The sequence below is a fragment of the Anabrus simplex genome, chromosome 1 (assembly GCF_040414725.1).
Source record: "Anabrus simplex isolate iqAnaSimp1 chromosome 1, ASM4041472v1, whole genome shotgun sequence".
In the NCBI taxonomy this organism is placed as follows: Eukaryota; Metazoa; Arthropoda; class Insecta; order Orthoptera; family Tettigoniidae; genus Anabrus; species Anabrus simplex.
Window position 1 is genome coordinate 685,563,814 of NC_090265.1, and position 15,369 is coordinate 685,579,182.

The 15,369-nt window shown below is 39.1% G+C and overlaps 1 protein-coding gene across 1 annotated transcript in view; it reads left to right on the top strand.

The window, feature by feature from the left end:
- Positions 1–15,369, top strand: part of LOC136872123 (18S rRNA aminocarboxypropyltransferase) — a 46,004-nt gene that overhangs the window by 23,411 nt on the left and 7,224 nt on the right. Inside the window, exon 3 of the mRNA XM_067145971.1 lies at positions 5,115–5,328. Coding sequence (XP_067002072.1) covers positions 5,115–5,328 — 214 coding nt within the window. The remainder of the gene's footprint in view (positions 1–5,114; positions 5,329–15,369) is intronic.

The following is a 15,369-nucleotide window of genomic DNA, read 5'->3' on the forward strand; positions in this document are numbered from 1 at the left end:
AACATACTAATGCCATAAAATATAACAGATTTTCCGCGGTAGGCCAGCATGTACATGATCTAAAGCATAAATTCACATCTATAGAACAGTACATTGAGATCTTGGAGAGCTTAGGAAAAGGAAGTTTGCTGGATGTTACGGAGGGTTGCTATATACACCTGGATCAGTATTTTAATCCAAACCTTAATTTAAAAGAAATTTCTGAAAAATCAAATATTCTTTTTGATTTTCTTATTGAATTTTTTAAAAAGATACTTATCCCGGTCAATAGGACGCTGTTTCCTATTACGCGTAATAGCTTAACTAGTTGCTTTTTACGACCACGCCCTCCGGAGCCCCAACAAGTTGCCACTCCTCAGTTGCTCCTCCCACTTTCCCCTATTTCCCCCCTTCGGTCCCGACCAACCTTGGACACTTGATTACTATCACAACACTGCTCGCGAGGCTTCATTGTGCTTCACATGGACAGCGATCTTTTGAGGTGAGTCACGTAAAATCATTTATGTTATAAGACGTAATTTTGTATATTGCCTCTTCAGTTAAGTGATAGTTTATTACATTCCTATTATTTCAGGTCTGCATTGAACTGGGAACATTGTACTTGTTAACATCTTAAAGAACCGATTGCTCGTTTCCACCTCACTAGGATAGCTCCATTAAAGCGACTCTGAAGATTTTATTGAAGTATTTTAATACGATTCTACGTCACGTTTTAAGAAGTGTGATAAATTAAGCTAATGTTTCTTCAAGACTATTTTATTTTTAAGTTGTTGTTCTTTTAAATCCACGTTATTTTATTAATGAGCAAACCGGTTCGCATATGCTTTTATTTAAGATTTATGACTCGCAAGTCTCAGACTTGTAGAAAATATGGACTTTGAGACAGTATAATCGTAACACAGTTTTAGCTTGTTAATACGGTTTTAAATTGTGTTCAATTTGACGTAGATAAACTTATGTGATTGCCAATTTTTCCAAGAACCTATATCAGCTGATGATGACGCAAATGGGCGTCGAAACTAGTTCTGATTGAAATATATGTTGTAATTTCATCTAAACAACAGTTTTTATGTATTGAATAAGGTGGATCCAAATTATAATAAAAGTTGTGATAACTTCATAATCCATCAATGTCTTCTTCTCCAGTATTTCAAAAGCTTTTGAAACTTGAAAGGTTTTACTGCACACACATGCAACAAAATCAGTACCTAACACGTAGGGGTTGAAAAGCAGCTCGTGGAGTGGCATTTAAGATATATCTGTATCTCTTTTCTCTAAAATTGTTGAATACATGATTCTTAGCTCTTAAAAACTCCCGGAACGGTAGATGTTCATGTTTATTTGTTTTCATTGGGGGTCCGATGTTGCTCACGTCCATGGGTATCACCTACCATTACCCTGCACGTGTCCCCCGGGTGGTGCTAAGCGAGCATCAACAATCAAGATGAGACCAACAGTCATAAACGACCTCTCGGTCATGTTAACCTATATTCGTCCAACAGTCCTTCTAAGGACTATGAATTTCAAACATGGAAGATTGGCCCACAGATCAACATCTGCCAGTTTAACATCGAAGGCATTAGTAGAGCCAAGAGTGACTATTTATCAAGCATTTTACAGAAGCACTCAGTTGACATTGTTGTACTACAGGAAACTCACACAGAGAACACTGAGCAGTTATTGGTAAAGGGAAAGATACCAGGATTTAAAATGATAGCAACTCACGATCATGCTAAATATGGAATTGCTACTTACATTAGAAATAGCATTTGCAACTACAGTACCTTACCAGCAAGCAATCATCCAACCTATTTCTCCACCTCAGTACAAATAGAAGACATCATGGTAACGAATATTTACAAGCCACCAAATGAAACATGGCCTGATCCCATTGCCATAATACCCTCTCATGATAGCATCATCCTTGGATATTTCAACAGTCACCACACATCTTGGGGCTATAAGCAAGACGACAAGAATGGAACTAAGGTCTCAATATGGGCTGAAGTAAACAACCTTGCACTGATATATGACCCCAAAGATAAGGGAACGTTTCACTCTGGCCGTTGGAATTGTGATTATACACCAGACCTTTGCTTTGTCTCGCACAGTTTTACGTCACCATCTTGCTGTGTTAGGAGACACGTGCTCAATAACTTCCCGCACAGCCAGCATTAACCCATAATCTACCAAATAGGAATTCAGATCCCAGTTATAAAATCTACACCCAGACCTTGCTGGAACTTTCAGAAAGCAGACTGGGTTGCTTATGCCAAGTCTACTGATGCCAACATCAGATGGATTAAACCTGTCCCTGAAAACTACATGAGGTTTGTTGGCTTAAGAAAATCAGCAGCAAAAACATGTATTCCTAGAGGATTCCATAAAGACTATATACCGGGATGGAGTGAAGAATCCAGTAGACTGAGTAAGTAATTCAAAGAAGATAGCAGCCGCAAGAAAGCAACAGATTTACTACAATCACTTGATCTTGCTAGAAAAGAGAAGTGGGTAAAAACTGTAAAAGACATGAATTTCACCCATTCTAGCAGAAAAGCATGGTCACTTATTCGGAACTTAGATTCCACATCCATACCACCAAAGCAACATTCCCGAATAGCAAATCACCTTGTTTCTACCTCTAAAACAACAAGTAAACTGACCACAAAAAGGGTCAAAACTGAGCTTAAACAGGCAAAACAAGAAACCCAACCACACGCCACCTATTCACAACCTTTCACATCACAAGAGGTCGACGAGGGATTAAAATCACTCCGAAATGGCAAAGCTGCAGGACTAGATGGAATCTACCCAGAACTACTAAAAAGCTGTGGTCTAGCTTCAAGAAGATGGCTCACTGCATTCTGCAGCTCCATATTTCAGTCAGGAAGACTTCTCCCAATCTTCAAGAAGTCAAAAATTATTGCCCTTATGAAACCAGGAAAGGATCCAACTTTCCCACAAAGCTATCAACCGATAGCTCTACTCTGCGTCACCTACAAGTTATTAGAAAGACTGATACTGAACCGAATAGCACCGGCCATCAAAGCATTCCTTCCAGTTGAGCAAGCAGGATTTCAACCCAATCGTGACTGCAGTGACCAAGTACTATCCTTGACCACATATCTGGAGGTTGGTTTTGAGAAGAAATTGAAAAACATCTCTGTCTTCTTAGATCTTACAGCTGCGTATGACACAGTCTGGAGCGAAGGTCTTATGCTTAAACTGATTAAAGCTGTTCCTTGCATAAAAATTACTACACTAATTGACAGAATGTTAAGCAGCCGACTATTTCAAGTTCACTCAGAACATACCAGAAGCAAATTCCACAAAGTCAACAATGGTCTGCCTCAAGGGTCAGTTCTATCTCCTACTCTCTTCAACTTATACATCCACGACCTGCCTGAAACAATGTCCCAAAGGTTCATATATGCGGACGATATTTGCCTTACAGTTCAACGACCCAGCTTTGCAGAAGCTGAAATAGTTCTTAATCAAGACCTTGAACTGTTGGATGACTACTTTCAAAGATGGTATCTTCATCCCAACCCACAGAAAACAGTGACATCTACATTCCATCTGAACAATGCAGAAGCAACCTACCATCCAAAGGTATTCTTCAAGGGTCATGAACTACAATATCATGCCAATCCCAGTTACTTAGGAGTAACATTGCATAGGTCTCTTACGTACAAAAATCATCTGCAGAAAACCGCCAACAAACTAAAAAGTCATAATAACATTCTCCAACGACTGGCTGGAACTTTTTGGGGAGCAGATGGAAACACATTACGGACAACATCTTTGGCCTATTTGGTCTATTCTGCAGCAGAATACTGCTCTGGTGTCTGGCTCAACAGTGCTCACACACAGCTAGTAGACTTACAACTTTGCCAAACCATGCGGATCATAACTGGTACACTTCGTGCTACACCGATCCAATGGTGACCGGTACTCAACAGTATAGTACCTCCACATATCAGGAGACAGAAGGCCCTTTTTCAGCGATGGACCAGAATGCTGAAGAATGAACATCTACCTGTTCATGAGGATATAAGACAGAAATGCACACGCCTTAAGTCTCACCAGCCTGCTTGGAAGACTGCCGTGAAGATAACATCCAGCGACTTCAACTCCACCTGTAATTGGTCAACAGAGTGGTCTTTATCCCCATCTCGGGCAATAGTGGATATTAATAATCCATCCACAAAACTGGCAGGCTTCGATCTGCACCTGTAGTAGACTGAATTGCATGAGATGTGGAGTAGGTAGAACAACATCTACTTTACACACCTGGGACTGGTCAGTTTCTCCATACTGTGACTGTGGGGAGGTTCACCAAACAATGAAACATGTAGTACAGGAATGTCCACTCCGTGCTTTCACTGGCACCATGGAAGACCTCAACTCAGCAACATCCGAAGCAGTGAAGTGGGTGGCGGGTTTGGACATTCACATTTAGTGAGACGTACATCACTCGTACTCAATGTGTATATATGAACGTCAGAGTTGTTAGGTGGATAGTGATATAAATATATTGTGTTTTCTTCTTGTTCTTTCAAACTTTGTAAATTGCTTTGACTGTATAGATATGATAATTTGTATTTATTTTTTACTTATCTTTCAGTGATTGTGTAAATAGTTTATAGGTTGTCATTATTCATCATATGCCAAATAATAAAATAAATAATAATTTGTTTTCATTTCAGTTATTACAAAGTGTTCCAATTTTTTGTCAGTCACTGAATAAGAGAATTAGGAAACCACCAAAGCTCTACCTCTTGTCAGGTCATCCATCACTGTATCCCTCAGTTTTATACTTCGTATTCTGAACTTGAAAAGTAAATTTGTAAATTCTTCAAAGATGACATCTGTTCAATTGATCAAGAAATACATCAACGTCACTACTGTGTATCACACATTGTAAAGTCTGTATAATTCAGTGTATTTAAATAAACCCCAAACTCTTTTCTGCGGTCTTGGTATTGCTGTATATATCCAAAAATGTGATTATCACAAATAATTTTCTCCCTGTTAGTCATGTGTTGTAATATTGAAATGACCCCCTAACTTAACATGGGAAAATTAACAACAAAATTTTGGTTCAATTTCAGTGTGTTGCTCCATGCGATCGCACCATTGTTGCAGAATGGGGAGCTGCAGTTGTTGACTGCTCATGGGCGCGTCTGGAAGAGACACCTTTTTCACGTATGAGAACACCTAATCCGAGACTCCTGCCTTTCCTAATTGCAGCCAACCCTATCAACTATGGTCGACCTTGTCAACTCTCCTGTGTTGAGGCTCTGGCAGCTACTTTCTACTTAACAGGTTGTTACTTCTGAATGATCACTACTACCATTGCAGGATATATATTATAGAAGTATTAATGTATGGTCGCTCAAAAGAATGAGCCCTGGTATTATGTTCCTCACATTTAATTATTGATCAGACTTAATTTTAATTATTATCAATCAGTCGCTACTGATCTGCATTTGGGGCAGTCGCCCAGGTAGCAGATTCCCTATCTGTTGTTTTCCTAGCCTTTTCTTAAATGATTGCAAAGAAATTCAAAATTTATTAAACATCTCCCTTGGTAAGTTATTCCAATCCCTAACTCCCCTTCCTATAAAGGAATATTTGCCCCAATTTGTCCTCTTGAATTCCAACTTTATCTTCATATCATGATCTTTCCTACTTTTAAAGACAGCACTCAGACTTATTCGCCTACTGATGTCATTCCACGCCATCTCTCCACTGACAGCTCGCAACATACCACTTATGATATGTCCAATAACGGACCAACTATATTGGTATTACATACCACTTACGCTTCGGCCACAGTGCAGGCAGCGAGCGGAGCATTGCTCTGTGTGGCGGTGCGGATGAAAAACCTGCGTTAGCAAATGCATGTGGCCATAGTGCCAGCAGCGCGTCATTTTGGAGGGGAAGTTGGCTCAAGGACAATGCTGCCTGCCTCTAGCCGCTCACTCCTGTTTGAGATTTCAGCTCCGCCGCTCGCAATGACTGTTGGTGAGTTAACACAAGAGCAGAGAAGGAAGTGTTAATTTCTGAAGTTCAAACCTGCATTTTCTTATGGAATGACAGAGAAAAGAACTTCAAAAACCTATAAATGACAAGGAAAGCCTGGGAACAGATTGGAACGATGTTAAATATACCAGGTAAATTCAACTAAAAATCAAACACAGTTATGAACATTAACAATATTGCCTTTAATAACTTACACATTACTATTAGTGTTGTTGTACATCTTATTATCGTTGTTTAATTAATATTATTATATTTTGTAACATATTACTGTGATGAAAACTTGTTTTCGGCATTGCATCTGTTTTATAAAAGTACTTAAATGAGATATGAAATTTGCATTTTAATAGGCCTACTAATACTAAAAATACTAAAAGGAGTACTTGGGGACAGAAAGAATGTTCTGTGAGGTTATCAACAGATTTGCTCAGCCTACAACTCGGAAGAAACCTTTGCTGTAAATTGTTTCAGCAGTACTTAATTCTATCCGTTTCCCTTTACTGTTAGTTACAATATGCCCTTCTATTTAATTACAGTAATTAATTAATGTCGATTATTTCTTAAGTCGCCAGTTTTAATTCTGTTTGTGATGATGATGATGATGATGATGATGATGATGATGATGTGGTGATACCAACAGACAGTTTACAAGTCATTGAAATACTCTCTTATTTGCTTCGCTTATTCACTGCAAGTGTTGTTCCTGCGATCTAAGTACCCATAAGTTTGGAAAGTTTCATTTTCTGGAAATTGTACTGTCGCTTCTCGATAGTGTAGAACACTGTCCCCATCCTTTTTCCTTATTAGGTTATGGAGGAAACAAGCACATTTGATAAAAGTGATGGCCTTTTCCACGTTTGTGTCAATATTTGTATCCAGAAATCGCCCTTAGCGCGTAATATTCCGAATGCACATTCACACATTTTCGAGTACTAGATAAGTGTTTATTAAACCTTTCCCTTCTAGGCGTTAGTCCTCTCCCTCTCATGAGGTACGGTTTTAGAGGATAGGCTTCATCTCCAAGAAGTACCAGTGGCACTTTTACATCTGATTTTGGTAGTCCTTTATCACTAGACACATTAAAATTATTGCTTTCCAACAAATTGAAAAGACTGGAAGTTATGAAAATGTCTCCATCACTCTGTTTACCTCTCGACCCCACTTTAATAGTTAAAAATCTTTTGTCTGCGTCAGCAACACCTTGTAGTACTACGGAGAAATATTTGAGATAGTTGAAATAACTGGAGCTGGAATTAGGAAGGCACTTTATCTGACAGTGCTTTCCGTCGATTGTACCGAAGCGATTAGGGAACCCCCAGCGTTCATAGTAGTCAGTGGCCACTTTGTTTAGTTTTTCTTCAGTTGGTTGTGGCATGAATTCTTCAACCAGTTCACTCCAGATGATCTCGCAGGTTTCTTTCACTATTACAGAAACCGTAGATTTTCCTACCCTAAATGAAAATGCCAGTGACCGAAACGATATCCCTGTCGCTAGAAACCTAGAAAATAAGAGCAGTGTTAGAAATTTACTTTTAAGTATTTTTTTAATTTTAAGCCATTAGGGGTAACATAAGATTACGTTAATTACAACATACAGTAGTTATTGAATATTTATTACTGTGTTCTACTTCAGGAGATGTGGCAAAAAACAAGTGGAAGAATTTGAAAGACAAGTTTCGGAGGGAACTCCAGAGACATACAGCGGTTCCGAAGCAAAAACCATAAAATCACCCTGGGCGTTTTTCGATGCCATGATGTTTGTAAAGGACGTCGTTCTTCCCGGTAGAACTGAGGGAAACCTCTACCTAGAAGAGATGCCATCGCTGTCAAGCGCCTCTGATGTGGGAGAAAATGAACACACTATTGGCAATGATGGTGAGGAGGTATCACAACAGACAAATGTGTCCTCGGATACCACAATGCCAAAACCAAGAGCCCGGAAGTGTAAAATCGATCCATTCGATGAGAAGATGCTGGAGCTCGAGGAAAAAAAAGATGTACATATTATTAGAAGAACAAAGGCAGAGACAGGATTTCAGTGATCCCGATTACTGTTTCTTAATTACTCTTCTGCCACATATGAAAAATTTAAACGCAGTGGAAAAATTAACATTGCAAAGTACACTCTTGCTTGAAGTTTTAAATGCAGTAAAAAGACACAAAGCAAGTGAAACAGACTGAAACCCTTGGAACTTTCATTCTTTTCTAATATTTTAATATTTTTCTAATATTGAAAAGTAAATTTTAAGTAGAAGCGAACTTGTTCTTATTTACTTTTCCTTGCCATGTAGGACAGCTCTTGGATGTACTGTATTTTGAATGAATGCGACTTAATTTCTTCCACAAAAATTTACGGAGGCATAGAACTAAACAATTTAATTTATATATACAATTGCACCATTACTTATAGAATGCAAAAACTTGTGCATTTAATTCAGACGAACAGCTCATCTCCTTTCTCCCAGGTCTTCCCACCCCAAACTTTGCAACATTTCTGTAACACTACTCTTTTGTCGGAAATCACCCAGAACAAATCAAGCTGCTTATCTTTTACCTTATTGTAATGATTAGTCTTTCTGCAGGACTGATGGGTCTCTGGAAGTTGGTGACTTGCTTCTGTAGTCGCACCTTAAGTTTTTTTAGTAAGAAGTCAAATGTTTGAATAGACCTACGAGTATCTATCAGGAAATCTTAGTTCTACATATAAATGTTGAAATTCTCCATACATTTCGCATTGTTTATTAATTGGATGAACACCACATTCTCTCCTGACCTTACTTCGAACTCTTCTTTTTAGATAAGAATTTTCTAAAAGCAAAGACAAAGGGGAAAACTTTGAAACCGGCATTATGTGATCACCACGTGCAGAGGACACGCCGCGCTGCTTACTGACTCTCGCAAGATGTCCACACCTACTCTCCCTCCTCCCCCACTCCTCAACTTTTGACAACGGCACCGCTCCGCTCGCTGCCTGTACTATGTCCGAAGCCTTAGTTGAGCAGCTCGTCTCCTTTCTCCCAAGTCTTCCCACCCCAAACTTTGCAACATTTTTGTAACACTACTCTTTTGTCGGAAATCACCCAGAACAAATCGAGCTGCTTATCTTTGGATTTTTTTCCAGTTCTTGAATCAAGTAATCCTGGTGAGGGTCCCATACACTGGAACCGTACTCTAGTTGGGGTCTTGCCAGAGACTTATCAAAATATAATTTCACTTTCATGTAGATACAAACCGTGTGTAGATAAAAAAGGTTGAGCTGTTTTTGAGAAAAGTGTACCTGCGAGGAACTTGTACATCGCAATATGCTCATTTATTGTATGAGCAAATTTGCAAGGTACTTCAGAAGTGATCTTACAAAATATAAGGATTACATGTACAGTAATACCTTATTTAGCACTACCCTGTATAGTGCTGATCTGTTACAACGCTGTCCTTTTTAATGTTATCACAGCATAACTATGTTGTTGTTGTTTGGGTCATCAGTACACAAACTGGTTTGATGCAGCATCCCATGCCACCCTATTGTACACTAACCCTTTTCATTGTTTGAAGTGAACAGATTTATGTTCTTTGAAAAGGCCTTCCTTGCTTGAGGTCCCCTGCATTTTATGTCCTCCTTACTTCTGCCATCATTAGTTATTCTACTACCCAAGTAATATTCATCTACTTCATTTCCTAATCTAATACTTCCTGCATCACCTGACTTCATTCAGCTGCACTTTTATTAGAATTTGTTTATTTTAATGTTGTACTCCTCTCCAAGACTATGTCCATACCATTCAAAAATTTCTTCAGATCTTCTGCGTACTCTAACTACAATGTCCACAATTCCTCAGTAGCATACAGTTTTGTGTGAAAAATAACAGAATTATACCCTTTCAATATCAGAATACAGCAATTGACTGCTGTATACTTGCAATACATCAAGAAAGAAATATTGAATTTCATCACTGAAAAACATAGTGTTGTTGAGAATGTTGTATCCATAGCAAACACGGGAGTTCAATAGCCACCAAGTGAGTTGGCTGTGCAGTTAGAGTCGCATAGCTGTGAGCTTGCATTCGAGAGATAGTGGTTTTGAATCCCAACTTCGGCAATCCTAAAGATGGTTTTACATGATATCACCAGGCAAATGCTGGGGCTGTACCTTAATTAAGGCCACAGCCGCTTGCTTCCTAAGGAATCGCCAAAAATCTTCAATGTTGTTAGAGCAACATTAAACCACTAGCAAAAAAAAAAAAAACAGTTCAATATCCCAAGAGGTGGCACGTAAAAAGGATTGTGGAAGAGACTGAAAGACTGAAACCTATTTACTGTTATTTTCCAAACAACACTACCTACAGTATGTGAAAACTTAGACCTTCTATCATATTATTTAATCACTTGGTATATTGGCATCTCCGAAAACCACAAAAGTAGTTAGTGGGGCGTAAAATCGGTTTATTATTATTATTATTATCATTATCATCATCATCACCACTTGGTATAGAGATTTCTGTATTTAGGAAAATTCCATTGCCCCCCACCCTCCTTCCAGATGACCGTGATAGCAAACAGAGTTGTTTTAGTACAGGTCAGTTTGCGCAAGTTTTAGAAGATCTACCAGAATCCGATGGTGAAACTCTGTCTGGAAAGTCCAGATTCAGGAGGAGGATAATGGTTCCAATGATGACCTTTTAGTTCAGAAAACCCTGACCTGAAAAATTCACAAAATTTGAGCCAAATATTAAAGGCTTTTAAAAGCTTTCCAACAAAATGATCCTGATTTGCAACATAGCTCTTCACTGTAAAAAAAGTTGTGTGTCTCTCTCTCTCTCTCTCTCTCTCTCTCTCTCTCTCTCTCTCTCTCTCTCTCTCTCTCTCTCTCTCTCTCTCTCTCTCTCTCTCTCTCTCTCTCTCTCTCTCTCTCTCTCTCTCTCTCTCTCTCTCTCTCTCTCTCTCTCTCTCTCTCTCTCTCTCTCTCTCTCTCTCTCTCTCTCTCTCTCTCTCTCGATGTCGGAGAGGTCTTTCTAGTTGATGCCTGTGAGTGACCTACACGTCTGGCTATGCAAATGATGATGAAGGTAAAGCATGAATCTTAGTGTCAGGACATTGTCTACTCCTGTGGGATAACACGAAGGGGTCTGAACAAGGCTTAATGTTCTATCCAATGTACAAATCACCACTGCCATCATCTTTATCATCATCATATGCCTTCACTCCATATGAACACTGAAGAGAAGTTTGGAATTAACCCCAGGTTTTTGGCAGGCAATCTGGTGGTGAAATTTTTTTTTACCAACAGGACTCAAACTGACTATCCACAGTGTCAGACCATATAGGCTTGACGCCTTAATGATCATGGCCACCAGCAGGCTTTTCTGACAGTTAAAGCTCTCTTCAATGGTGAAGACTTTCTCATTGGTAAAGATAATTCTCCTCCACCGATAAGCTGTAACCGTAAGGTCTTCAGAAAGTATATAATAATAATGTTGTTTTTATGTCCTACTAACTACTTTGGTTTTTGGAGACACCGAGGTGCTGAAATTTTGTACCACAAAGTTCTTTTACATGTCAGTAAATGTAGGGACACGAGGCTGAAGTATTTGAGCACCTTCAAATACCACTGGACTGAGCCAGGATTGAAACTGCCAAGTGGCATATTGATCATGATACCAATATAAATGGTCCGTTATTGGACATTATAAATTTTCCAGCTAGCTCATTCTTGGTTGCCAGCGTTTCGCCCTCGTGTGCTAGGGTGGGCTCATCAGTTGGTACCTAGCACACCTACCAATACGCTGGCTAGTGCATACCGTGGAGGCCACTGCGTAGGCTAACTGGAGCCACCGGCAGTGCCAATGCACTAAGAGACTTTGTCTCATCACTAAAAATTGATGCCTGCTTGGCCATCAGATGATATAGATGTTGATTCCCATAGGGAATCTGAAATATTTGTCCTGAATGAGCAAATTTATAATACCAATAATTAATCAACATCTATATCATCTGATGGCCAAGCAGGCATCAATTTTTAGTGATGAGACAAAGTCTCTTAGTGCATTGGCACTGCCGGTGGCTCCAGTTAGCCTACGCAGTGGCCTCCGCGGTATGCACTAGCCAGCGTATTGGTAGGTGTGCTAGGTACCAACTGATGAGCCCACCCTAGCACACGAGGGCGAAACGCTGGCAACCAAGAATGAGCTAGCTGGAAAATTTATAATGTCCAATAACGGACCATTTATATTGGTATTATAAATTTGCTCATTCAGGACAAATATTTCAGATTCCCTATGGGAATCAACATCTATATCATCTGATGGCCAAGCAGGCATCAATTTTTAGTGATGAGACAAAGTCTCTTAGTGCATTGGCACTGCCGGTGGCTCCAGTTAGCCTACGCAGTGGCCTCCACGGTATGCACTAGCCAGCGTATTGGTAGGTGTGCTAGGTACCAACTGATGAGCCCACCCTAGCACACGAGGGCGAAACGCTGGCAACCAAGAATGAGCTAGCTGGAAAATTTATAATGTCCAATAACTGACCATTTATATTGGTATTATAAATTTGCTCATTCAGGACAAATATTTCAGATTCCCTATGGGAATCAACATCTATATCATCTGATGGCCAAGCAGGCATCAATTTTTAGTGATGAGACAAAGTCTCTTAGTGCATTGGCACTGCCGGTGGCTCCAGTTAGCCTACGCAGTGGCCTCCACGGTATGCACTAGCCAGCGTATTGGTAGGTGTGCTAGGTACCAACTGATGAGCCCACCCTAGCACACGAGGGCGAAACGCTGGCAACCAAGAATGAGCTAGCTGGAAAATTTATAATGTCCAATAACGGACCATTTATATTGGTATTATAAATTTGCTCATTCAGGACAAATATTTCAGATTCCCTATGGGAATCAACATCTATATCATATTGATCATGGTGAAATGTTGAGTTCCCAATCTATCATATTTTGCTTCCAGACAGGATTTCGCTGGATATGGACTGCCACTGTTCCCACACTGCAAGGTCGACTAACCCTCGTGTGATCATTTACACTGTCTGTCTCAGTAAATCGTTGGATTGTCCGGTACACAAACCTCCCAGTGATTTTCAGCTGTTTCAGAATTTGGAAAATCTCAGTTAGTGACTTTCCAACCTTTCCAACTACCCTTTTTTCATATTCACCCCACTCCATCTTTAAGCGAAGAAGATCCACACTTCCCACAGTGGTTAGGACTAACCTTTGGTGAAAAGGTTGCTTCCTACCTAAAATCAGTAAATATTATTATTATTATTATTATTATTATTATTATTATTATTATTATTATTATTATTATTATTATTATTATTATTATTATTATTATTATTATTATTATTATTATTATTACCACCCCTTGGTATAGAGATTTCTTTATTTAGGAAAATTCCATTGCCTCCCACCTTCCAGATGACCGTGATAGCAAACAGAGTTGTTTTAGTACAGGTCGATTTGCAAGTTTTAGATCTGCCAGAATCCGATGGTGAAACTCTGTCTGGAAAGTCCAGATTCAAGAGGAGGATAATGGTTCTACAGTCCAAGCCAAAAGTTTGCGACAGTATTTATAGCTAGACTACTACAACACCTTGTTTCTTAGTGTACAATTTGTTAGATAATAGAAATAATAAGTGTATTTACATTTCTAGGTTTTTCTGAAAACATACTCTTTTGCTGAATAGAAAGTTTCTCATTAATGCAATTTCCTTCACAGCACATTGTAATATAATGATGGTGAAATCCTGACATTAACCTCCCCGTGGTAGAGAGGGGGCAATGGCTGTATATATAGATTATGTACAGGCGGCTAATGAATGAAGGGACAGAGTATCTCCCGGTATAAGGAGACCACCCTCTTTCAAGTGCCAACGGCCTCCTAGGAGGGCGGATGAGTGGATAGAAGGAAGGGCACTTTTTTGCCCTTGGAGTGAGAAATTGCTCCTAAAGGCGGAAGAGCCACTAGATGGCCAACGGCATAGGATGGAGAAAGCAACGGGAAACCACTCCATTAAAGACCCACTCCACAAATTCATCATTCATCAATCCATATTTCATTAATCATCCTTCCAGATCACATCTGGAATGGTAAACCCTTACTACGGTCAGAAACATTGATCATTGATCAGATAATCAGCCAAATATAATTAGTCTTCTCACGAATAAATCCACTGGTTTGGACATACAAAATCAGCAGGTCCAAACAAAGACACCACTCGGATACGGTGGGGTGTCACGTAGAAGATCAAGGCGAGTTGGAGCGCCTGGAAGCCCAACAGATGACATGCAGACACATCAGGTTAAGAAAAGACTGAAATTCAATAAACCAGGACAATTTTCATTTTTTGCAACATTAAATATCAATTCAATTATGAAAGTTGGCAAGTTAAAACATTTAAGATGTACTGGACCAGCATAAGATAATAATAACAGCTCTTCAAGAATTGCGCAATACAGATCAGGACCCATTAGAATCAGGTGGATATCGCTTTTACAAAGGTCCTCCAGGGAAAAGAGTGACGAAGAATGTTCCTCAATTTGGAGTAGGATTCTTGGTGCATAACAGCATATTAGATTCAATTGAAGCTTTTTCTTCGACCTCCCCAAGAATGGCACTCCTAACAGTTAAAGTAGAGAATAAAACATACACATTGATAAATGTCCATGCCCCAACGAATGACAAAAATAACAAAGAAAAGGAAGAAACAGGAAAATTTTGGGAAGAATTGGACCAGTTGATATCAGATATCTCTGATACACATATTAAAATTTTACTTGGTGACTTTAATGCTAAAATAGGAAAAGAAAAACGATTTCATACAGTAGTGGTTGAATGCCAGCGCATAAATTTACAAATAAAAATGGTCAAAGATTAATTGATCTTTGTATAAATCATGGATTAATTTTGGAATCTACAAGGTTTAAAAGAAGACCACACAAACTAATGACTTGGAAATGCCGTAATATTAAATTGGGGGAATTCCAGATTGACCATGTGGCCATGGACAAGAATTATCACAAAGAAATTTATAATGTGAAAGTACTCCGTGGGGTAGACATAGATTCAGATCACTATATTTCCAAGATTAAAATAAAATCAACGCCAAAAAAGAAGAACAAAATATCCAAATCCAATAGGAAGAAGAAGTATGACCCTAGTTATTTAATTAATAATAAACTGTATTTTGAAAGGTCTAAAACTCCTCTAAGCGACAATTTGGGGACGTTAATTGAAAAATTAAAAACCATAGCTGAAGAAATTGCTCTTGTTAAAAAACGAAAGAAACATGCTTGGTGGAATGTGGAGTGTGAC